General features: G+C 32.5%; 1 protein-coding gene across 3 annotated transcripts in view; it reads left to right on the forward strand.

Moving 5' to 3' along the window:
- The window catches only part of LOC143065524 (integrin alpha-4-like), a 69364-nt gene extending 45678 nt beyond the window's left edge, over positions 1–23686 (forward strand). For 2 of the 3 annotated variants that reach the window (XM_076239149.1, XM_076239151.1), the window contains 4 exons: positions 1380–1508; positions 5880–5969; positions 22310–22435; positions 23477–23686. In XM_076239149.1, the coding sequence (XP_076095264.1) occupies positions 1380–1508; positions 5880–5969; positions 22310–22435; positions 23477–23614 (483 nt within the window). In that variant the 3' untranslated portion in view covers positions 23615–23686. Of the gene's footprint in view, positions 1–1347; positions 1509–5879; positions 5970–22309; positions 22436–23476 lie in introns of those variants that run through there. The other variant, XM_076239152.1, reaches the window with a different exon arrangement.
- Positions 23687–25338: the final 1652 nt, after the last annotated feature.

The following is a 25338-nucleotide window of genomic DNA, read 5'->3' on the forward strand; positions in this document are numbered from 1 at the left end:
TTAATGTGCGTATTGTTATGCGTTTACTTTACTACATTGGTTAGAGGTATAGGGGGAGGGTTGAGATCTCACAAACATGTTTAACCCCGCCGCATTTTTGCGCCTGTCCCAAGTCAGGAGCCTCTGGCCTTTGTTAGTCTTGTATTATTTTAATTTTAGTTTCTTGTGTACAATTTGGAAATTAGTATGGCGTTCATTATCACTGGACTAGTATATATTTGTTTAGGGGCCAGCTGAAGGACGCCTCCGGGTGCGGGAATTTCTCGCTACATTGAAGACCTGTTGGTGACCCTCTGCTGTTGTTTTTTTATTTGGGCGGGTTGTTGTCTCTTTGACACATTCCCCATTTCCATTCTCAATTTTATAATCACCTTAGCTCTTCTGATAAAAAATAAGCAAATGAACAAAATTGTATTGCTTTACTTCGTCTTCAAGAGAAAAACCTGGATGAAGTCGTAAATGGCATCGAATCATATCAATAAGATTTTTATGTCATCTTTCAAAATCTTCTGCTATAATCAAAGTTGATAAAAGTTCATGTGTCTTCCCATGCAACTATTGCAAATCCTGTCTCTAACGTTATCATTGTTTATTTTTACTTCTATCTGGTCTTCTTCTGTCCTAAGAGTGTGAGCGTTCGGAACTCTGTCATACATGAAAATTCTATAATTTAAGCACTATCTGCTGCTGCACCACCGCCCGACCCCTGTGAGCAATGAGAACTGTGTCATACATGAAAAGTCTACAATTTAAGCACTATCTGCTGCTGCACCACCGCCCGACCCCTGTGAGCAATGAGAACTGTGTCATACATGAAAAGTCTATAATTTAAGCACTATCTGCTGCTGCACCACCGCCCGACCCCTGTGAGCAATGAGAACTGTGTCATACATGAAAAGTCTATAATTTAAGCACTATCTGCTGCTGCACCACCGCCCGACCCCTGTGAGCAATGAGAACTGTGTCATACATGAAAACTCTTTAATTTAAGCACTATCTGGATTCTTGATGCTCCCTCCCCCACCCCGAGTGTGATCATTTGGAGCTGTGTCTTACATACAAAATCTATAATTCAAGCACAACACATAGGGACAAAGAAAAAAGTAACCACACAGGTACAGAGACATGAGTAGATTTGGTGTGAGTTTCTTTAACGTTTTTTTTGTTTGTCTTATCCTGCTTTTTTGGCGATTGGCAATTAGAAATAGGTTACTTTTAAAATAATTTTTGAGTATATACACTTTAAAAGGAGAAACGAAAAAACAAAACGTAGAGATAAAAGAAAACTATTACGAACAAAAACTTATAGGCAAGAAAATAACCACAATAACTTATACTTCTTTTCAGTATGCTACATAATACTCTTAAATATTTTCCAGTCATGTGGTACTGTTGACGAATCTATGAACGTGATATATGACGTCACAATCACACAGTTAGACCTAGAACAAACCGTTGAGATTGACTTTCATGTTGTTCTTCAAAAAAGTGATTTGATATTTGATAAGGTAAGTAGAAATTGGGCTTTTCTGCGAACCATCCTTTTATTGTATCTTGAAAATATTTTTGCCGGAATGAACATTTTAGTACTTCTTATTTTTTATAGAGATAAGTAAATTCATATTTCAGAAACGTTCAAATCTAAGTGTTGGCGACTGACAGACCCTTGTTGCATTTATAATTCTTTTGTGTGTGTTTAAATTAAAATATATTTATACATATCATATGTGTTTTTAACATTTCAAACTATTCAATTCGTTTCTGATCTCGTCGAAACGATCTTACAATAAAAGTGTAATAATGGATAAGTGTTGCGCCTCTTAAGTTGATTCCATCAAGAAACCTAAAGACAATCATTGTATTGTATGAAAACACAAGATCACCTCTTCTCATTTAACGCGTGCTTAATTTCAATATACCGTAGTGTAAGGTGTAGGAGGGGTCCTGTGCACTGGGTATAAAGCAGACGGTGTTGCCACTAATAGCTTAGTCCATGCGCTGTGTACAGAGCAGACGAAGTTGTCACTAATAGCCTTGTTGGCAGAGCGGTCTCATGGTATAGAGATGACAGTGTTACCACTATGTTTCAGAAGCATGTGTTTAAATCCTAATAAAAGAAATTTTATGAGTGATGCTAATACTATGCTATTGGATAAACTCATCCCACAAACATTAGCAAAGTCCATACTAAAGGAAAGCAGTCACTATGCGTAGTATATTCACAAGCATACGTAACCTCAATAATAAAAGAGTAGTAGTGAGTAGGAGTATATTAATCAGGTACAAGTAACGTCAATAAAAAACAATTAATTAATACAGGACTTACAAAGCCAAGAGGCTCCTGACTTGGGACAGGCGCAATAATGCGGTATGGCTAAATAGATTTTTAATATCTCCCTCCCCCTATACTTCTAGCCAATGTAAAAAAACAACGCACAATACTCACAGTTAAACTCAGTTTAATAGTAGTCCAAGTAGCAAAAGAAAATAAGCAAAATGACAATAATACATAAATAACAAAAGACTAGAAACAGTTTCTGACATGACAGCTCCAGACCCCAATTGAACTGATTGAAAGATTATGTCTTCATCATATGAATATCAATCACAATCCCTACCGTTACGGGTTAAGTATTATACCATCATAAGCATATTTAAACAAAAATCATAGCATTCAATGCATGTAGGCGTATACATCAGGCATAACTACCATCAATCCACTAAACATATCAGTGAATAGACGTATGCATCATGCACAAGTAACATCAGTACTAAAAACATTCCAGTGATTCGACGTTAAGTTAACAGACATAAAAAGTAAAATTACAAAACTACTGAACTCCGAGGAAAATTCAAAAAGGATAGTCATAACTGCACCAAGTCAGAAATATGTCAATTGGTATCCATTCATCAAATGAAAAAAAAAAAATAAAAACTAAGAAAACATCAAACGAATGAACAAGTGACATATTTTTGACTTGGTGCAGTCTTAATTAGGTAAAATCAATAATAAAACCATAACAGTGAATAAACGTATCCATCAGTCAGAAGTTACATCAATACTAATTCATAGCAGTGAATAAACGTATACATCGGGCTAAAGTAACATCATTTCTAAATCTAACAGACAAAAGCGTATCTACCAGGCTTGAGTAACATCAATACTAAATCATAGCAGACAAAAAGGCGTATCCATCACGCTTAAGTAACAGCTATACTAAAAGCAGAAAAGCGACTTGAGTAACCACCAGACCTAAGTAAATTCAATACTAAAATCATAGCAGTTATACATTATTAACGTCAATACTGAAAGTATAGAAGTGATCGACGCCATAACGATTTCGGTGAACCTATAGAATATCCGTTTCACAGATGATAGCGTATATATTCCTTATATCGTTACTATAAGCGCTTCCCTTTTCACGAATGTGACCTACCGAATTAAACTTATGACCGGGTTTGTACTAACATGAGCTACACGACAGATAACACATTTAGAGGAGGATCTGCTCATCCTTCTAGAGCTCCTGGGATTGCTCTAAATTATGTGTGTGTGTGTGTGTATGTGTGTTTGTGTGTGTAGGTGTGTGTGTGTGTGGGGGGGAATAAGAAGTCTTATTTTTTCTATTTTGTTTTTTGTGTACATTTCTTTTTTTTCTTCTTTAGCCAAGACGTTGTCAGTTTTTTTTTAATCCATGAGTTTAAATGTCCCTCTGGTATCTTTCACCCCTCATATTTTTGAACATCAATACTAAAATCATAGCGGAAAAAAGGCGTTTCCATCGGGCATCAGTAACACCAATACTAAAACGCTTAAAAGTGAGTAAGCATATTATCCGTGCATAAGTAACGCCACCACTAAAAGTACTATAAGTTATTTGGCGTAATCAGTGTAGGTTTAAATAACGCAAAAACTAAAAAAAACATTACTTTTAATAAGCTTATTCATCAGGCATAAGCACCGCCATTCCTTAACGCATAGAAGACAATGAGCGTATTTATCAAGCATAAGTAACACCACTACTTAAAAGCATTTTAATGAATAGGCGCATTACTCATCCATAAATAACGCCATTACTAAAAAAAAATAAAGTAAATAGGCGTAGGCATCAGTCATAGGTAATGCCACTACTTAAATCATGCGAATGAATAAATAGACGTATTCATCAGATATGAATAACGCTAATACTAAAAAGGATAGAAATGAATAGGCGTATTTATCAGTCGTAATTGACACCATTACTAAACAAAAACATTAGGGTGAATCGGCATAATGTATCAGTCATGTCAAAACGAAAACACAGCAGTGATAAGGCATTTCGAGGTCTATGGTATTGTGTTTACTGTACATGCGCGCTTTTAAACTGTGTTTCACTCTTTTCTTTTTGCTTGTAAAGGCTATACAATAGTATTTAGAACTGTACGTGTCCAGTTGGAATGGTCTTTTTTTTTCAATATGTGACTTTGATATGAGAATAAACTCATCATAAATACCAGGACTAAATTTCGTATATACGCCAGACGCGCGTTTCGTCTACAAAAGACTCATCAGTGACACTCGAATCCATTCGCATTTGTACTCATAGCACATATTCTCATATCTATTAGAATACTGTAATTGTCCAAAAGGTATTTTCTATATGTGTGTAAAGACTAAATATACATACTTAAGATATTGTATTTGTATATAGAAAGGTGTGATATGAGTGCTATTAAGACAACTCTATATCCAAGTCACAATTTGTAGAAGTAAACAATTATAGGTCTTAGTAAGGTCGCCATCACGGAGCCTTGGCTCACACCTAACAGCAAGATATAAACAGCCCCATAAATGGCTAGTGTAGAACCATACAAACGAGAAAACCAACGGTCTAATCTGTATAAAGAACGTTAAACGAGAACACTTATGATCACAACAACAAACGACAACTACTGAACATCAGATTGATAACTAAGGACAGGTGCAAACAAATGCAGGGGGTTGAACGTTTTAAAAGGTACAAACCTTCACCCTGATCTGAGACAATAGTCTTACATCACAAAATAAAAAGACATATTGTAAACATAGTTAACATGTTTGATCAATAATACAATGTAAATATAAAATCAATATAATGGAGGGTGTATAGATAAAGACAACCGACAAATATCGCTATGAGATGTTAGTATGTACTAAGAACAATGTTATAATCTAACAGTATTCAAATGGGAAAACCAAAGGTCATGTCTATATAGAAAAATACGAGAAACGAGAAACACTTATGAACTACATCAACAAACGACCACTACTTAACATCAGATTCTTGATTTTGGACAGGTGCAAATACTTGCTTTGATATTAAACGTTTTAATTATACCAAACCTTCACCCTTATCTGAAACGATAGTGTAACATCACAACATAAAAAGTCACACAATGAATGAGTGTTTCTTGTTTTTTATGTAGATTAAATGGTTTTCCACTAGTATTTTTTGTGATCCTTTATAGCTTGGTGTTCTTTGGGAGCCACTTTTCCGAGCTAGGCCATGCTTTGATCTATATTGGTTAACGTTTCGCAAACTGTAATTTGTATGAGAGTTGTTGCATTGGCACTCATACCACATCTTCTTATATATATTCCATAAAAAAAGAGAATTTCATATCATGGCAACAATTTATTTAAAAAAAAAAACCAACAATAAAACTTCAAAGACATCTAAAAGTAATGCAACACGAACTCCACGTGCACTAGATGAACACAGGTATACAAGATTATAAATTGAATGTTGACAGGAAATATGACAAATTAAACTATATAATCAAAAATGGTAAGCATATTCGAACATGATATAAGTTTCGTTATATCTATTCCATTTACAAAAGAGAACGTATCATTTCAGGTACCCGCTATTCTATTCAAATCAACTGGAGAAGTTATAACAACGAATAGGAGAGACTATACAATCACATCCTTGAATGCAACTTTCCAGGTACTGACTTCTATACAATTAAATCCTTTAATCCAATTTTCCAGGTTCTGATATCTATACAATGCAATCCTATATTCTAACACTCCAAGTTTCATTTAAACCTGCAGAATATTCTTTATGGAAGTCCTGAATAACTCAACTGTGTTGGCCGATAGAACTGTTGTTGGTAAATTGTTCAAATCCCTGATGGTCCTCGGGAAGAAAGATTAACTGTATGCATCTGTACATAGGTATAAAAAGATGTGGTAAGCGTGCCAATGAGACAACTCTCCATCTAATGTTATTTCTTGGTAGAAGCGGTTTTTACCTCTGGTCCGGTTATCATTTAGGATTGAATATTGTTGGTTTTATATGTCTATAAGATCGCACTGGATCTTGAATACCATGCATAATCTGTTTGTTTTCCTCCGTATTTCGAGGTTTTCCAATTTTATAGTTTACCATATTTGATATACAGTTAGGTGTTCGGTCTGTGTAGTTGTTATTCACAACTCGTGCTGCTCTTTCCTGTACTTAATCTATTGCCTTGAACATATTTTAAGTTATTGGATCCCATACTGTGCATGTATATTCAACTGTAAGTCGTACCATGGATACATATGCAGATGCTTTTAAATGTTTTGTACAGCCTTTTGGATTTCTACATATAACTCCTACAGTATTATTATCTTCGCTTACTGTTAGGTTAGGTTAGGTTATTTCTGATGGGTACTCCTAGGTATTTGATAGCTTCAACTGTGTCTAGAGTATGACGTTGTAGTTTGTATGCTGCTTGTATCACTGGTCGATTGTTTGGTGATATTCTCATGACAAGAGATAGAAACTCGTTTGCCATTTGTTGTCCAGTCTTCCAGGTACCGAATTCTATACTTGATTGCTTGAAACGAACATTCCAGGAACTTGTATCTATACGATTCAATTATTGAATCGAACATTCCCGGAACTTGTATCTATACAATTCAATCATTGAAACGAACATTCCAGGAATTTGTATCTATACAATTCAATTGTTGAATCAAACATTCCCGGAACTTGTATCTATACAATTCAATCATTGAATCGAACATTCCAGGAACTTGTATCTATACAATTCAATCATTGAATCGAACATTCCAGGAACTTGTATCTATACAATTGAATCATTGAAACGAACATTCCAGGAACTTGTATCTATACAATTCAATCATTGAATCGAACATTCCAGGAACTTGTATCTATACAATTCAATTATTGAATCGAACATTCCCGGAACCTGTATCTATACAATTCAATCATTGAAACGAACATTCCCGGAACTTGTATCTATACAATTCAATCATTGAAACGAACATTCCCGGAACTTGTATCTATACAATTCAATCATTGAAACGAACATTCCCGAAACTTGTATCTATACAATTCAGTCATTGAATCAAACCTTCCAGAAACTTGTATCTATACAATTCAGTCATTGAATCGAACATTCCCGGAACTTGTATCTATACAATTCAATCATTGAAACGAACATTTCCGGAACTTGTATCTATACAATTCAATCATTGAAACGAACATTTCAGGAACTTGTATCTATACAATTCAATTATTGAATCAAACATTCCAGGAACTTGTATCTATACAATTCAATTATTGAATCGAACATTCCTGAACTTGTATCTATACAATTCAGTCATTGAATCGAACATTCCCGGAACTTGTATCTATACAATTCAATCATTGAATCGAACATTTCAGGAACTTGTGTCTATACAATCCAATCATTGAAACGAACATTCCCGGAACTTGTATCTATACAATTCAATTATTGAATCGAACATTTCAGGAACTTGTATCAATACAATTCAATTATTGAATCGAACATTCCAGAAACTTGTATCAATACAATTCAATCATTGAATTGAACATTCCAGGAACTTGTATCTATACAATTCTATTATTGAATCGAACATTTCAGGAACTTGTATCTATACAATCCAATCATTGAAACGAACATTCCAGGAACTTGTATCTATACAATTCAATTATTGAAACGAACATTCCAGGAACTTGTATCTATACAATTCAATTATTGAATCGAACATTTCAGGAACTTGTATCTATACAATCCAATCATTGAAACGAACATTCCAGGAACTTGTATCTATACAATTCAATTATTGAAACGAACATTCCCGGAACTTGTATCTATACAATTCAATCATTGAAACGAACATTCCAGGAACTTGTATCTATACAATTCAATTATTGAATCGAACATTTCAGGAACTTGTATCTATACAATTCAATTATTGAATCGAACATTCCAGGAACTTGTATCTATACGATTCAATTATTGAATCGAACATTCCCGGAACTTGTATCTATACAATTCAATCATTGAAACGAACATTCCAGGAATTTGTATCTATACAATTCAATTATTGAATCAAACATTCCCGGAACTTGTATCTATACAATTCAATCATTGAATCGAACATTCCAGGAACTTGTATCTATACAATTCAATCATTGAATCGAACATTCCAGGAACTTGTATCTATACAATTGAATCATTGAAACGAACATTCCAGGAACTTGTATCTATACAATTCAATCATTGAATCGAACATTCCAGGAACTTGTATCTATACAATTCAATTATTGAATCGAACATTCCCGGAACCTGTATCTATACAATTCAATCATTGAAACGAACATTCCCGGAACTTGTATCTATATAATTCAATCATTGAAACGAACATTCCCGGAACTTGTATCTATACAATTCAATCATTGAAACGAACATTCCCGAAACTTGTATCTATACAATTCAGTCATTGAATCGAACCTTCCAGAAACTTGTATCTATACAATTCAGTCATTGAATCGAACATTCCAGGAACTTGTATCTATACAATTCAGTCATTGAATCGAACATTCCCGGAACTTGTATCTATACAATTCAATCATTGAAACGAACATTTCCGGAACTTGTATCTATACAACTCAATCATTGAAACGAACATTTCAGGAACTTGTATCTATACAATTCAATTATTGAATCAAACATTCCAGGAACTTGTATCTATACAATTCAATTATTGAATCGAACATTCCTGAACTTGTATCTATACAATTCAGTCATTGAATCGAACATTCCCGGAACTTGTATCTATACAATTCAATCATTGAATCGAACATTTCAGGAACTTGTGTCTATACAATCCAATCATTGAAACGAACATTCCCGGAACTTGTATCTATACAATTCAATTATTGAATCGAACATTTCAGGAACTTGTATCAATACAATTCAATTATTGAATCGAACATTCCCGAAACTTGTATCAATACAATTCAATCATTGAATCGAACACTCCAGGAACTTGTATCTATACAATTCTATTATTGAATCGAACATTTCAGGAACTTGTATCTATACAATCCAATCATTGAAACGAACATTCCAGGAACTTGTATCTATACAATTCAATTATTGAAACGAACATTCCAGGAACTTGTATCTATACAATTCAATTATTGAATCGAACATTTCAGGAACTTGTATCTATACAATTCAATTATTGAATCGAACATTTCAGGAACTTGTATCTATACAATCCAATCATTGAAACGAACATTCCAGGAACTTGTATCTATACAATTCAATTATTGAAACGAACATTCCAGGAACTTGTATCTATACAATTCAATCATTGAAACGAACATTCCAGGAACTTGTATCTATACAATTCAATTATTGAATCGAACATTCCAGGAACTTGTATCTATACAATTCAATTATTGAATCGAACATTCCCGGGACTTGTATCTATACAATTCAATCATTGAAACGAACATTCCAGGAACTTGTATCTATACAATTCAATCATTGAATCGAACATTCCAGGAACTTGTATCTATACAATTGAATCATTGACTCGAACATTCCCGGAACTTGTATCTATACAATTGAATCATTGAATCGAACATTCCCGGAACTTGTATCTATACAATTCAATCATTGAATCGAACATTCCAGGAACTTGTATCTATACAATTCAATCATTGAATCGAACATTCCAGGAACTTGTATCTATACAATTCAATCATTGAAACGAACATTCCAGGAACTTGTATCTATACAATTCAATCATTGAATCGATCATTCCCGAAAGTTGTATCTATACAATTCAATCATTGAATAGAACATTCCAGGAACTTGTATCTATACAATTGAATCATTGAATCGAACATTCCAGGAATTTGTATCTATACAATTCAATTATTGAATCGAACATTTCAAGAACTTGTATCTATACAATTCAATCATTGAATCGAACATTCCAGGAACTTGTATCTATACAATTCAATCATTGAATCGAACATTCCAGGAACTTGTATCTATACAATTGAATCATTGAATCGAACATTCCTTGAACTTGTATCTATACAATTGAATCATTGAATCGAACATTCCAGGAACTTGTATCTATACAATTCAATTATTGAATCGAACATTCTAGGAACTTGTATCTATACAATTCAATCATTGAATCGAACATTCCAGGAACTTGTATCTATACAATTGAATCATTGAATCGAACATTTCAGGAACTTGTATCTATACAATTCAATCATTGAATCCAACATTCTAGGAACTTGTATCTATACAATTCAATTATTGAATCAAACATTCCAGGAACTTGTATCTATACAATTCAATCATTGAATCGAACATTCCAGGAACTTGTATCTATACAATTGAATCATTGAATCGAACATTCCAGGAACTTGTATCTATACAATTCAATTATTGAATCAAACATTCCAGGAACTTGTCTCTATACAATTCAATTATTGAATCGAACATTCCAGGAACTTGTATCTATACAATTCAGTCATTGAATCGAACATTCCCGGAACTTGTATCTATACAATTCAATCATTGAAACGAACATTCCAGGAACTTGTATCTATACAATTGAATCATTGAAACGAACATTCCAGGAACTTGTATCTATACAATTCAATCATTGAATCAAACATTCCAGGAACTTGTATCTATACAATTCAATCATTGAATCGAACATTCCAGGAACTTGTATCTATACAATTGAATCATTGAATCGAACATTCCAGGAACTTGTATCTATACAATTCAATTATTGAATCAAACATTCCAGGAACTTGTATCTATACAATTCAATTATTGATTCGAACATTCCAGGAACTTGTATCTATACAATTCAGTCATTGAATCGAACATTCCCGGAACTTGTATCTATACAATTCAATCATTGAATCGAACATTCCCGGAACTTGTATCTATACAATTCAATCATTGAAACGAACATTCCAGGAACTTGTATCTATACAATTGAATCATTGAAACAAACATTCCAGGAACTTGTATCTATACAATTCAATCATTGAATCCAATATTATTTGTACTAATTCTTATTCCAATCTTTCAATCCAATATTCTTTGTACTGACTATTATTCCTATCATTCAATCCAATATTCTTTGTACTGACTATTATTCCAGGAATTTGTATCTATACAATTCAATTATTGAATCGAACATTTCAAGAACTTGTATCTATACAATTCAATCATTGAATCGAACATTCCAGGAACTTGTATCTATACAATTCAATCATTGAATCGAACATTCCAGGAACTTGTATCTTTACAATTGAATCATTGAATCGAACATTCCAGGAACTTGTATCTATACAATTGAATCATTGAATCGAACATTCCAGGAACTTGTATCTATACAATTCAATTATTGAATCGAACATTCTAGGAACTTGTATCTATACAATTCAATCATTGAATCGAACATTCCAGGAACTTGTATCTATACAATTGAATCATTGAATCGAACATTTCAGGAACTTGTATCTATACAATTCAATCATTGAATCCAACATTCTAGGAACTTGTATCTATACAATTCAATTATTGAATCAAACATTCCAGGAACTTGTATCTATACAATTCAATCATTGAATCGAACATTCCAGGAACTTGTATCTATACAATTGAATCATTGAATCGAACATTCCAGGAACTTGTATCTATACAATTCAATTATTGAATCAAACATTCCAGGAACTTGTATCTATACAATTCAATTATTGAATCGAACATTCCAGGAACTTGTATCTATACAATTCAGTCATTGAATCGAACATTCCCGGAACTTGTATCTATACAATTCAATCATTGAAACGAACATTCCAGGAACTTGTATCTATACAATTGAATCATTGAAACGAACATTCCAGGAACTTGTATCTATACAATTCAATCATTGAATCGAACATTCCAGGAACTTGTATCTATACAATTCAGTCATTGAATCGAACATTCCCGGAACTCGTATCTATACAATTCAATTATTGAATCGAACATTTCAGGAACTTGTATCTATACAATTCAATCATTGAATCGATCATTCCAGATACTGATATCTATAAAATTCAATCCTCCATTCTAATATTTCAGGTTCTGACTTCTGTAGAATTTAATCCTTGAAACCCCCATTCCAGGTACTGACTGCTATACACTTCAATTCTTGAATTTTAAAATTCCATGTACTGACTTCTATACAATTCAATCCTTCAATCCAATATACCTTGTACTGACTAGTTTTCCAATCCTTTAGTCAAACATTCCTTGTACTGACTTCTATAAAAATCAATCCTTTAATCCAATATTCCTTGTACTGACTATTGTACTGATTATTATTCCCATCCTTCAATCCAATATTCCTTGTACTGATTATTATTCCCATCCTTCAATCCAATCTTCCTCGTACTGACTATTTTTCCCATCCATCAATCCAATATTCTTTGTACTGACTATTATTACATTGGTTGCAATGAATTACATTGATTTCCCAGTTAGATAAAAACCGATAATTTCACTTGTGAAATAAACGTGGTTATTTCACTCTCTGACGTCATACAACAATAGGCGTTATCAAGACGTCGATAACGTCGGATCAAAACAAATTGTCAATGCGTAGGAAAAAGATATAGTTCCTTACATTTTCTACATTAATTTCATAAAAAAAAGCCATTTGCCAATGTAATAAAAAGAATAACTAATCGCCGTATTTGAATATCAAAAATAAGACAACTTGTGACCGAACGCCGCTATGGATTAAACTCGTGCATGCGTCGTTCGGTCACGCGTTGTCTTATTTTTGATATTCAAATACGGCGATTAGTTAGACTATAATTATTCCAATCCTTCAATCCAATATTTCTTGTCCTGACTATCATTCCCATCCTTTAGTCAAACATTTTACTGACTTCTATACAATTCAATCCTTCAATCCAATATTCATTGTACTGCTTATTATTCCAATCCTTCAATCCAATATTCTTTGTACTGACTATTATTCCCATCCTTCAATCCAATATTCCTTGTACTGACTATTATTCCCATCCTTCAATCCGATATTCCCTGTACTGACTATTATTCCCATCCTTCAATCCAATATTCTTTGTACTGACTATTATTCCAATCCTTCAATCCAATATTCTTTGTACTGACTATTATTCCAATCCTTCAATCCAATATTCTTTGTACTGACTATTATTCCAATCCTTCAATCCAATATTCCTTGTACTGATTATTATTCCCATCCTTCAATCCAATATTCCTTGTACTGATTATCATTCCAATCCTTCAATCCAATATTCGTTGTACTGATTATTATTCCAATCCTTCAATCCAATATTCCTTGTACTGACTATTATTCCCATCCTTCAATCCAATATTCCTTGTACTGATTATCATTCCAATCCTTCAATCCAATATTCGTTGTACTGATTATTATTCCAATCCTTCAATCCAATATTCCTTATACTGATTATCATTCCAATCCTTCAATCCAAAAAGTAAAATCACAAAAAATACTGAACATAGAGGAAAATCAATTCGGAGAGTCCATAATCACATGGCAAAATCAAACAACAAAACGCATCAAAAACGAAAGGACAAGAACTGTCATATTCCTGACTTGGTACAGGCATTTTACAAATGTAGAAAATATCACTTGTACTGACTATTATTCCAATCCTTTAGTCAAACATTCCTTGTAGTGACTTCTATACAATTCAATCCTTCAATCCAATATTCCTTGTACTGACTATAATTCCGATCTTTTAGTCAAACATTACTTGTACTGACTTCTATACAATTCAATCCTTTAATCCAATATTCCTTGTACTGATTATTATTCCCATCCTTCAATCAAATATTCCTTGTACTGACTATTATTCCAATCCTTCAATCCAATATTCCTTGTACTGATTATTATTCCAATCCTCCAATCCAATATTCCTTGTACTGACTATTATTCCAATTCTTCATTCTAATATTCCTTGTACTGACTATTATTCCAATCCTTCAATCCAATATTCTTTGTACTGACTATTATTCCAATCCTTCAATCCAATATTCTTTGTACTGACTATTATTCCAATCCTTCAATCCAATATTCCTTGTACTGATTATTATTCCAATCCTTCAATCCAAAATTCCTTGTACTGATTATTATTCCCATCCTTCAATCCAATATTCCTTGTACTGATTATTATTCCAATCCTGCAATCCAATCTTCTTTGTACTGACTATTATTCCAATCTTTCAATCCAATATTCTCTGTACTGACTAATATTCCAATCCTTTGATCCAATATTCTTTGTACTGACTATTATTCCAATCCTTCAATCCAATTTTCCTTGTACAGATTATCATTCCCATCTTTCAATCCAATATTCCTTGTACTGACTATTATTCCCATCCTTCAATCCAATATTCCTTGTACTGATTATCATTCCAATCCTTCAATCCAATATTCCTTGTACTGATTATTATTCCCATCCTTCAATCCAATATTCCTTGTACTGATTATTATTCCCATCCTTCAATCCAATATTCCTTGTACTGATTATCATTCCAATCCTTCAATCCAATATTCCTTGTACTGATTATTATTCCAATCCTTCAATCCAATATTCCTTATACTGATTATCATTCCAATCCTTCAACCCAAAAAGTAAAATCACAAAAAATACTGAACATAGAGGAAAATCAATTCGGAGAGTCCATAATCACATGGCAAAATCAAACAACAAAACGCATCAAAAACGAAAGGACAAGAACTGTCATATTCCTGACTTGGTACAGGCATTTTACAAATGTAGAAAATATCACTTGTACTGACTATTATTCCAATCCTTTAGTCAAACATTCCTTGTAGTGACTTCTATACAATTCAATCCTTCAATCCAATATTCCTTGTACTGACTATAATTCCGATCTTTTAGTCAAACATTACTTGTACTGACTTCTATACAATTCAATCCTTTAATCCAATATTCCTTGTACTGATTATTATTCCCATCCTTCAATCAAATATTCCTTTACTGACTATTATTCCAATCCTTCAATCCAATATTCCTGTACTGATTATTATTCCAATCCTCCAATCCAATATTCCTTGTACTGACTATTATTCCAATTCTCAATTCTAATATTCCTTGTACTGATTATTATTCCAATCCTTCAATCCAATATTCCTTTTATCGACTATTATTCCAATCCTTCAATCCAATATTCCTTGTACTGAGTATTATTCCAATCCTTCAATCCAATATTCCTTGTACCGACTATTATTCCAATCCTTAAATCCAATATTCCTTATACTGATTATTATTCCAATCCTTCAATCCAATATTCCATTTACCGATTATTATTCCAATCCTTCAATCCAATATTCCATTTACCGATTATCATTCCAATCCTTCAATCCAATATTCCTTTTATCGACTATTATTCCAATCCTTCAATCCAATTTTCCTTGTACCGACTATTATTCCAATCCTTCAATCCAATATTCTTTGTACTGACTATTATTCCAATCTTTCAATCCAATATTCTTTGTACTGACTATTATTCCAATCTTTCAATCCAATATTCCTTGTACTGACTATTATTCCAATCCTTCAATCCAATATTCCTTGTACTGATTATTATTCCAATCCTTCAATCCAATATTCTTTGTACTGACTATTATTCCAATCCTTCAATCCAATATTCTTTGTACTGACTATTATTTCCATCCTTTAATCCAATATTCCTTGTACTGATTATCATTCCAATCCTTCAATCCAATATTCCTTGTACTGACTATTATTCCAATCCTTCAATCCAATATTCCTTTTACCGATTATTATTCCAATCCTTCAATCCAATATTCCTTGTACCGATTATCATTCCAATCCTTCAATCCAATATTCCTTGTACTGATTATTATTCCAATCCTTCAATCCAATATTCCTTGTACTGACTATTATTCCAATCCTTCAATCCAATATTCCTTGTACTGATTATCAATCCAATCCTTCAATCCAATATTTCTTGTACTGATTATCATTCCAATCCTTCAATCCAATATTCCTTGTACTGACTATTATTCCAATCATTCAATCCAATATTCCTTGTACTGACTATTATTCCAATCCTTCAATCCAATATTCCTTGTACTGATTATCATTCCAATCCTTCAATCCAATATTCTTTGTACTGACTATTATTCCAATCCTTCAATCCAATATTCCTTGTACTGATTATTATTCCAATCCTTCAATCCAATATTCCTTGTACTGATTATCATTCCAATCCTTCAATCCAATATTCTTTGTACCTATTATCATTCCAATCCTTCGATCCAACTGACTATTATTCCAATCTTTCAATCCAATATTCTTTGTACTGACTATTATTCCAATCTTTCAATCCAATATTCCTTGTACTGACTATTATTCCAATCCTTCAATCCGATATTCCTTTTACCGACTATTATTCCAATCCTTCAATCCAATATTCCTTGTACCGACTATTATTCTAATCCTTTAATCCAATATTCCTTGTACTGATTATTATTCCCATACTTTAATCCAATATTCCTTGTACTGACTATTATTTGAATCCTTCAATTCAATATTCCTTGTACTGATTATAATTCCCATCCGTCAGTCCAAAATTCCTTGTACTGACTTTTATTCCCATCCTTTAGTGAAACATTTCTTGTACTGACTTCTATACAATTGAATACTACAATCCAATATTCCTTGTACTGACTATTATTCCCATCCTTCAATCCAATCTTCCTTGTACTGATTATTATTCCAATCCTTCAATTCAATATTCCTTGTACTGACTATTATTCCCATCCTTCAATCCAATATTCCTTGTACTGACTATTATTCCCATCCTTCAATCCAATCTTCCTTGTACTGACTATTATTCCAATCCTTCAATCCAAAATTTCTTGTACTGATTATCATTCCAATCCTTCAATCCAACTGACTATTATTCCAATCTTTCAATCCAATATTCTTTGTACTGACTATTATTCCAATCTTTCAATCCAATATTCTTTGTACTGACTAATATTCCAATCCTTCAATCCAATATTCTTTGTACTGATTATTATTCCTATCCTTCAATCCAATATTCCTTGTACCGACTATTATTCCAATCCTTTAATCCAATATTCCTTGTACTGATTCTTATTCCAATCTTTCAATCCAATATTCTTTGTACTGACTATTATTCCTATCATTCAATCCAATATTCTTTGTACTGACTATTATTCCAATCCTTCAATCCAATATTCCTTGTACTGATTATTATTCCCATCCTTTAATCCAATATTCCTTGTACCGACTATTATTCCAATCCTTTAATCCAATATTCCTTGTACTGATTATTAATCCAATCTTTCAATTCAATATTCTTTGTACTGACTATTATTCCAATCTTTCAATCAATATTCTTTGTACTGACTATTATTCCCATCCTTCAATCCAATATTCTTTGTACTGACTATTATTCCAATCTTTCAATCAAATATTCCTTGTACTGATTATCATTCCAATCCTTCAATCCAATATTATTTGTACTGACTATTATTCCCATCCTTCAATCCAATATTCCTTGTACTGATTATTATTTCCATCCTTCAATCCAATATTTCTTGTACTGATTATCATTCCAATCCTTCAATCCAATATTCCTTATACTTACTATTATTCCAATCATTCAATCCAATATTCCTTATACTGATTATTATTCTCATCCTTCAATCCAATATTCCTTGTACTGATTATTATTCCCATCCTTCAATCCAATATTCCTTGTACTGATTATTATTCCCATCCTTCAATCCAATATTCCTTGTACCGACTATTATTCCAATCCTTCAATCCAATATTCCTTATACTGACTATTATTCCCATCCTTCAATCCAATATTCCTTGTACTGACTATTATTCCCATCCTTCAATCCAATATTCCTTGTACTGACTATTATTCCAATCCTTTAATCCTATATTCCTTGTACTGAATATTATTCCCATCCTTCAATCCAATATTCCTTGTACTGACTATAATTCCCATCCTTCAATCCAATATTCCTTGTACTGACTATTATTCCAATCCTTTAATCCAATATTCCTTGTACTGATTATTATTCCCATCCTTCAATCCAATATTCCTTGTACTGACTATTATTCCAATCCTTTATTCCAATATTCCTTGTACTGATTATTATTCCCATCCTTCATTCCAATATTCCTTGTACTGATTATCATTCCCATCCTTCAATCCAATATTCTTTGTACTGATTATTATTCCAATCTTTCAATCCAATATTCTTTGTACTGACTATTATTCCAATCCTTCAATCCAATATTCTTTGTACTGACTATTATTCCAATCTTTCAATCCAATATTCTTTGTACTGACTATTATTCCAATCCTTCAATCCAATATTCTTTGTACTGACTATTATTCCAATCCTTCAATCCAATATTCCTTGTACTGATTATTATTCCCATCCTTCTATCCAATATTCCTTGTACTGACTATAATTCCCATCCTTCAATCCAATATTCCTTGTACTGACTATTATTCCAATCCTTTAATCCAATATTCCTTGTACTGATTATTATTTCCATCCTTCAATCCAATATTCCTTGTACTGATTATTATTCCCATCCGTCAATCCAATATTCCTTGTACTGATTATCATTCCCATCCTTCAAACCAATATTCTTTGTACTGATTATTATTCCAATCCTTCAATCCAATATTCTTTGTACTGACTATTATTCCAATCTTTCAATCCAATATTCTTTGTACTGACTATTATTCCAATCCTTCAATCCAATATTCTTTGTACTGACTATTATTCCAATCTTTCAATCCAATATTCTTTGTACTGACTAATATTCCAATCCTTCAATCCAATATTCTTTGTACTGATGATTATTCCCATCCTTCAATCCAATATTCCTTGTACCGACTTTTATTCCAATCCTTTAATCCAATATTCCTTGTACTGATTATTATTCCAATCTTTCAATCCAATATTCTTTGTACTGACTATTATTCCAATCTTTCAATCCAATATTCTTTGTACTGACTATTATTCCAATCCTTCAATCCAATATTCCTTGTACTGATTATTATTCCCATCCTTTAATCTAATATTCCTTGTACCGACTATTATTCCAATCCTTTAGTCCAATATTCCTTGTACTGATTATTATTCCAATCTTTCAATCCAATATTCTTTGTACTGACTATTATTCCAATCTTTCAATCCAATATTCTTTGTACTGACTATCATTCCCATCCTTCAATCCAATATTCTTTGTACTGACTATTATTCCAATCTTTCAATCAAATATTCCTTGTACCGACTATTATTCCAATCCTTTAGTCCAATATTCCTTGTACTGATTATTATTCCAATCTTTCAATCCAATATTCTTTGTACTGACTATTATTCCAATCTTTCAATCCAATATTCCTTGTACTGATTATCATTCCAATCCTTCAATCCAATATTCTTTGTACTGACTATTATTACATTGGTTGCAATGAATTACATTGATTACCCAGTTAGATAAAAACCGATAATTTCACATGTGAAATAAACGTGGTTATTTCACTCTCTGACGTCATACAACAATTGGCGTTGTCAAGACGTCGATAACAACAATTCAATCCTTCAATCCAATATTCCTTGTACTGACTATTATTCCAATCTTTCAATCCAATATTCCTTGTACTGATTATTATTCCAATCCTTCAATCCAATATTCCTTGTACTGACTAGTATTCCCATCCTTCAATCCAATATTCCTTGTACTGACTAGTATTCCCATCCTTTAATCCAATATTCCTTGTACTGACTATTATTCCCATCCTTTAATCCAATATTCCTTGTACTGACTATTATTCCAATCCTTCAATCCAATATTCCTTGTACTGACTATTATTCCAATCCTTCAATCCAATATTCCTTGTACTGACTAGTATTCCCATCCTTCAATCCAATATTCCTTGTACTGACTAGTATTCCCATCCTTTAATCCAATATTCCTTGTACTGACTTCTATACAATTCAATCTTTCAATCCAATATTCCTTGTACTGACTATTGTTTCCATCCTTCAATCAAATAATCCTTGTACTGACTATTATTCCCATCCTTTAATCCAATATTCCTTGTACTGACTATTATTCATATCCTTTAATCCAATATTCCTTGTACTGACTATTATTCCAATCCTTCAATCCAATATTCCTTGTACTGACTATTATTCCAATCCTTCAATCCAATATTCCTTGTACTGACTAGTATTCCCATCCTTCAATCCAATATTCCTTGTACTGACTAGTATTCCCATCCTTTAATCCAATATTCCTTGTACTGACTTCTATACAATTCAATCTTTCAATCCAATATTCCTTGTACTGACTATTGTTTCCATCCTTCAATCAAATATTCCTTGTACTGACTATTATTCCCATCCTTTAATCCAATATTCCTTGTACTGACTTCTATACAATTCAATCCTTCAATCCAATATTCCTTGTACTGACTATTATTCCCATCCTTTAATCCAATATTCCTTGTACTGACTTCTATACAATTCAATCCTTCAATCCAATATTCCTTGTACTGACTATTGTTTCCATCCTTCAATCAAATATTCCTTGTATTGACTATTATTCCAATCCTTTACTCCAATATTCCTCATATTGACTATAATTCCAATATATATAGGAAGATGTGGTGTGAGTGCCAATGAGACAACTCACCATCCAAATAACAATTAAAAAAAAGTAAACCGTTATAAGTCAATGCACGGCCTTCAACACGGAGCCTTGGCTCACACCGAACAACAAGCTATAAAAGACCCCAAAATTACTAGTGTAAAACCATTCAAACGGGAAAACCAACGGTCTAATCTATATATATAAAAAAAAGAGAAACAAGAAACACGTATAAATTACATAAACAAACGACAACTACTGTATATCAGATTCCTGACTTAGGACAGGTGCAAAATTTGCAGCGGGATTAAACGTTTTAACGGATCCAAACCTTCTCCCTTTTTCTGAAACAATAGCATAACATCACAACATAGAATCCTTTAATCAAACATTCCATGTACTGACTTCTATACAATTCAATCATCTGCATTCAAATTTTACAGATAATTACTTCTATAAAAAAAGACTGGTATTTTGTACATCAAATATGTATGTTAATGACTCAAATTTGTTCTTACTGAAATATAATTCATGATAAATTTCTTACGACTGTCATTTTGAAAGGAATATTGTGTTCTACCCATTTTGTATGCAGCCGTATTGTATTTGTTACCTTTACAAAACCGTACTACTATACAAAACCTTAAACTATACAAAACTTTTAACTATACAAAAACATACACCGTAAGAAGTTTACATATTCTTAGATTCTAACGATAAATTATATGTTTGATTGCGCAAGCTTACATATTTTTAGATTCTAACGACGAATTATGTGTTTGATTGCGCAAGTTTACATATTTTCATATTCTAACGACGAGTTATGTGTTTGATTGCGCAAGTTTAAATATTTTAGATTCTAACGATGAATTATGTGTTTGATTCCGTAAGTTTACATATATTTAGATTCTAACGATAAATTATATGTTTGATTGCGCAAGTTTACTTATTTTTAGATTCTAACGACGAATTATGTGTTTGATTGCGCAAGTTTACATATTTTCAGATTCTAAGGACGAATTATGTGTTTGATTGCGCAAGTTTAAATATTTTAGATTCTAACGATGAATTATGTGTTTGCTTTCGCAAGCTTACATATTGTTAGAATCTAACGATGAATTGTGTGATTGATTGCGTAAGTTTACATATTTTAGATTCTAACGATAAATAATGTGTTTGATTGCCCAAATGTACATAATTTTTAGGTGACGACAGAGATTTTTCCGATGAATTTTGCTGCGGAAACTGGCAGAATATCACTTTGGATAATCATTGGTGGATGTGTCGGTGGTCTGACATTACTTGTAATACTTGGTGTAGTTCTATGGAAGGTATGACAAATATGCATGTACAGTTCGTAGAGTAAGACAAATAATCATGTATACATTCGTAGAATAAGAACAATATGTATACATGTACACGTTCGTAGAAAAAGAATCATATACATGTACACGTTTGTAGAATAAAAATTATATACACGTACACGTTCGTAGAATAAGAATCATATACATTTACATATACGTAGATTGAAAAAATATCAAGTTCTTTTAGGCAATGAAAATATCTAATTAAAACGTAAATGTCTCATTTTCAAAACTGGATAAACTAATAACAATGAAAATTTACCAAAGACGAAATTTCAAATCGGAAGGATCTATACATAAAACAGAGACATAACCTATCAGAATGCACAAATACAAAGATGTGGTATGCTTGTCAGTGAGATATATTTCCATTGGAGATAGAAAGTTTTAAAATTTAACTATAGATCATCGCACAACCGGCATCAATTAGAAAAAACAAACCCATATCATATGATAATCTTTACTATAAGCAAATCAAATGTAAACGATTCATTGGAAAAAAATGCTATCTATGTGAGAAAAACAACAATAAACGAAAATCAAAAAACAAAATATGATGATTACTGCAACAAACAATGACTACTGAATAACAGTCACTTGATTCAATAGATACCTACAAAGCACATACAAAATAAAACCATTACAAAGACTTATGAAACAAATCATCGATCTGAGATACTCAGTACTCGCAGTCAGTCAAATCTAGTCAATTAGGATTTAATGGGGAACTTCAAGGGTCTCGTTCATAAACCTCCCGAGTCAGTTTCTTGTACTCTTACTCGAAAATTAACCAATCAAAAAGCTGAATTTCATGTTTCGAGCATGCATTTTGTGCTCCAAGCACTTAGCTAAATTTTAAGACATAACCCCAGGAACGCTCCATGCAAATTATTTGACAGCCAGGGATGTTTAAAAAGTCTATATCATATTTTTAGGTGATATGACAGAAAAGGGGGTGAAATGTGAGGCAGATAACTTAAACAAGGTTTTTTGTATTTGTTTTACTAGGTTGGATTTTTCAAAAGAAAAAAGAAAGACGACATTAACAAATGGAAAAGACAGTCTGGGTATTATGCCTCCAGGAAAAGTCAATCTATTGATCATTTTCCGAGACAATCAAACATGGTTAATTCTGTGCACTGGTAAAATCGGGCCAATGTAATATCATATAACTCTGTCCTTTCACTTGTCAAACCATCTAATAAATAATATTCGTGATACGTCTTTCATTATTTATAACTCAGCTTTATTTTAGAGGCGTACGTAAGTCTTGTCTATATTTTTGTGATGAATGTAAAAAACGTGTCATGCTACATGTAAAATTTGAAGACCTATATTCCATTTATAATGTTTCTACAAACTAAGTTAGATTGATTTTTTATCCATCTTGAACATGCAAATGATCTAATGTTGTGAGGGGATGTAAGACAATTACCATAATACTTTGATGTAAAATATAAATTGGTGTGATATCTAAAAAAAAAGCTAAAAAAGCTCCGACAAGATTTCAGAAGAAGAATTAAAGTAGGCTATGTCAATAACAATTTAATTAACTGTTATCTGATCGTATCTTATTTATTCTATAAACATGGCAAGTTCAATCAAAATCTAAACTGTTAAAACGTTATGCACGCCTACAAAAGTTTGATACACCAATCATATAAACAATCTAAACGCCAGGCACACCAAACACTGTGGTAATGCATCATAAATCAAAATGATTCAAACAGCTGGCACACCGAAAGTGAAGTTTTGATACCCCACACACCAAATATCACCAAACACGATCCAAACGCCCGACAAACCAAAGACTGCTTTGAAACACCACAATCCAATACAATGAAATCTCCCGAAAAAAATGCAAAAACTGTTTTGTTATATCACACACCAAACTATTTGAACGCCAAACACCATAGATTGTTTTGATACACCACACACCAACACTTTTTAAAAGCCCAACACACCAAAAACTGTATTGATACACCACACACGAAACTGATTCAAACGCCCGACACACCAAAAAGCTGTATTGATACACATATCAACAAAGCGAATCATACACCCTACACACCAAAACGATTCAAACATCCGACACACCAAAACGATTCAAAAATCCTACACACAAAACTCAGCTCAAATCCCATTAACACCATACACAACAAAACGAGTCAAACGCTCGACACACCAAAAACAGTTAAAACGCCATTAACACAATACACCAAAACGGTTCAAACACCTTATACATTAAAAATATTTCAAACGCCATTAATACCATACATACCAAAACGATTCAAATACCCTACACACAAAAACAGTTTATACGCCATTAAACACCATAACGATCAAAACGCCCCACACCAAAAAAATGTTTAGACATCACACTCATCAAACTGTCCAAACACCTTAGACAAATTACTTAGTTTATTAATGCGTTTAAGGTGGTTAGTATTTTATGATATTTTAGTGACTGCTGGTCTTCACCATTCAATGTACATATAGGTGGTTACTTATTTACCTAAAAATATAAGAAGATGTGATATGAGTGACAATAAGACATCTCTCCATCTAAGTCACAATATCTCGTTTCCTGTCAGTCTCTATCTAAACACAAAAGGTGGATTTAAGGGACAGGATCCTATCACGTAGCGGAGCTACATGTATGCTAAATGCAAATCATAGAATCTATATTAAGATCTGAAACTCTGACACCTAAAAATCTGTCATGCAGTGTAACATACAATAAAGTCTAAATCCAAAACTGTAACTCTAACTTCTCAAAATAAATCATGCAATTTAACATACAATAAAGTCTAAATCCAAAACTGGAACTCTAACTTCGCAAAATAAATCATGCAATTTAACATACAAAA

Source organism: Mytilus galloprovincialis, chromosome 2, assembly GCF_965363235.1.
Source record: "Mytilus galloprovincialis chromosome 2, xbMytGall1.hap1.1, whole genome shotgun sequence".
Taxonomy (NCBI): domain Eukaryota; kingdom Metazoa; phylum Mollusca; class Bivalvia; order Mytilida; family Mytilidae; genus Mytilus; species Mytilus galloprovincialis.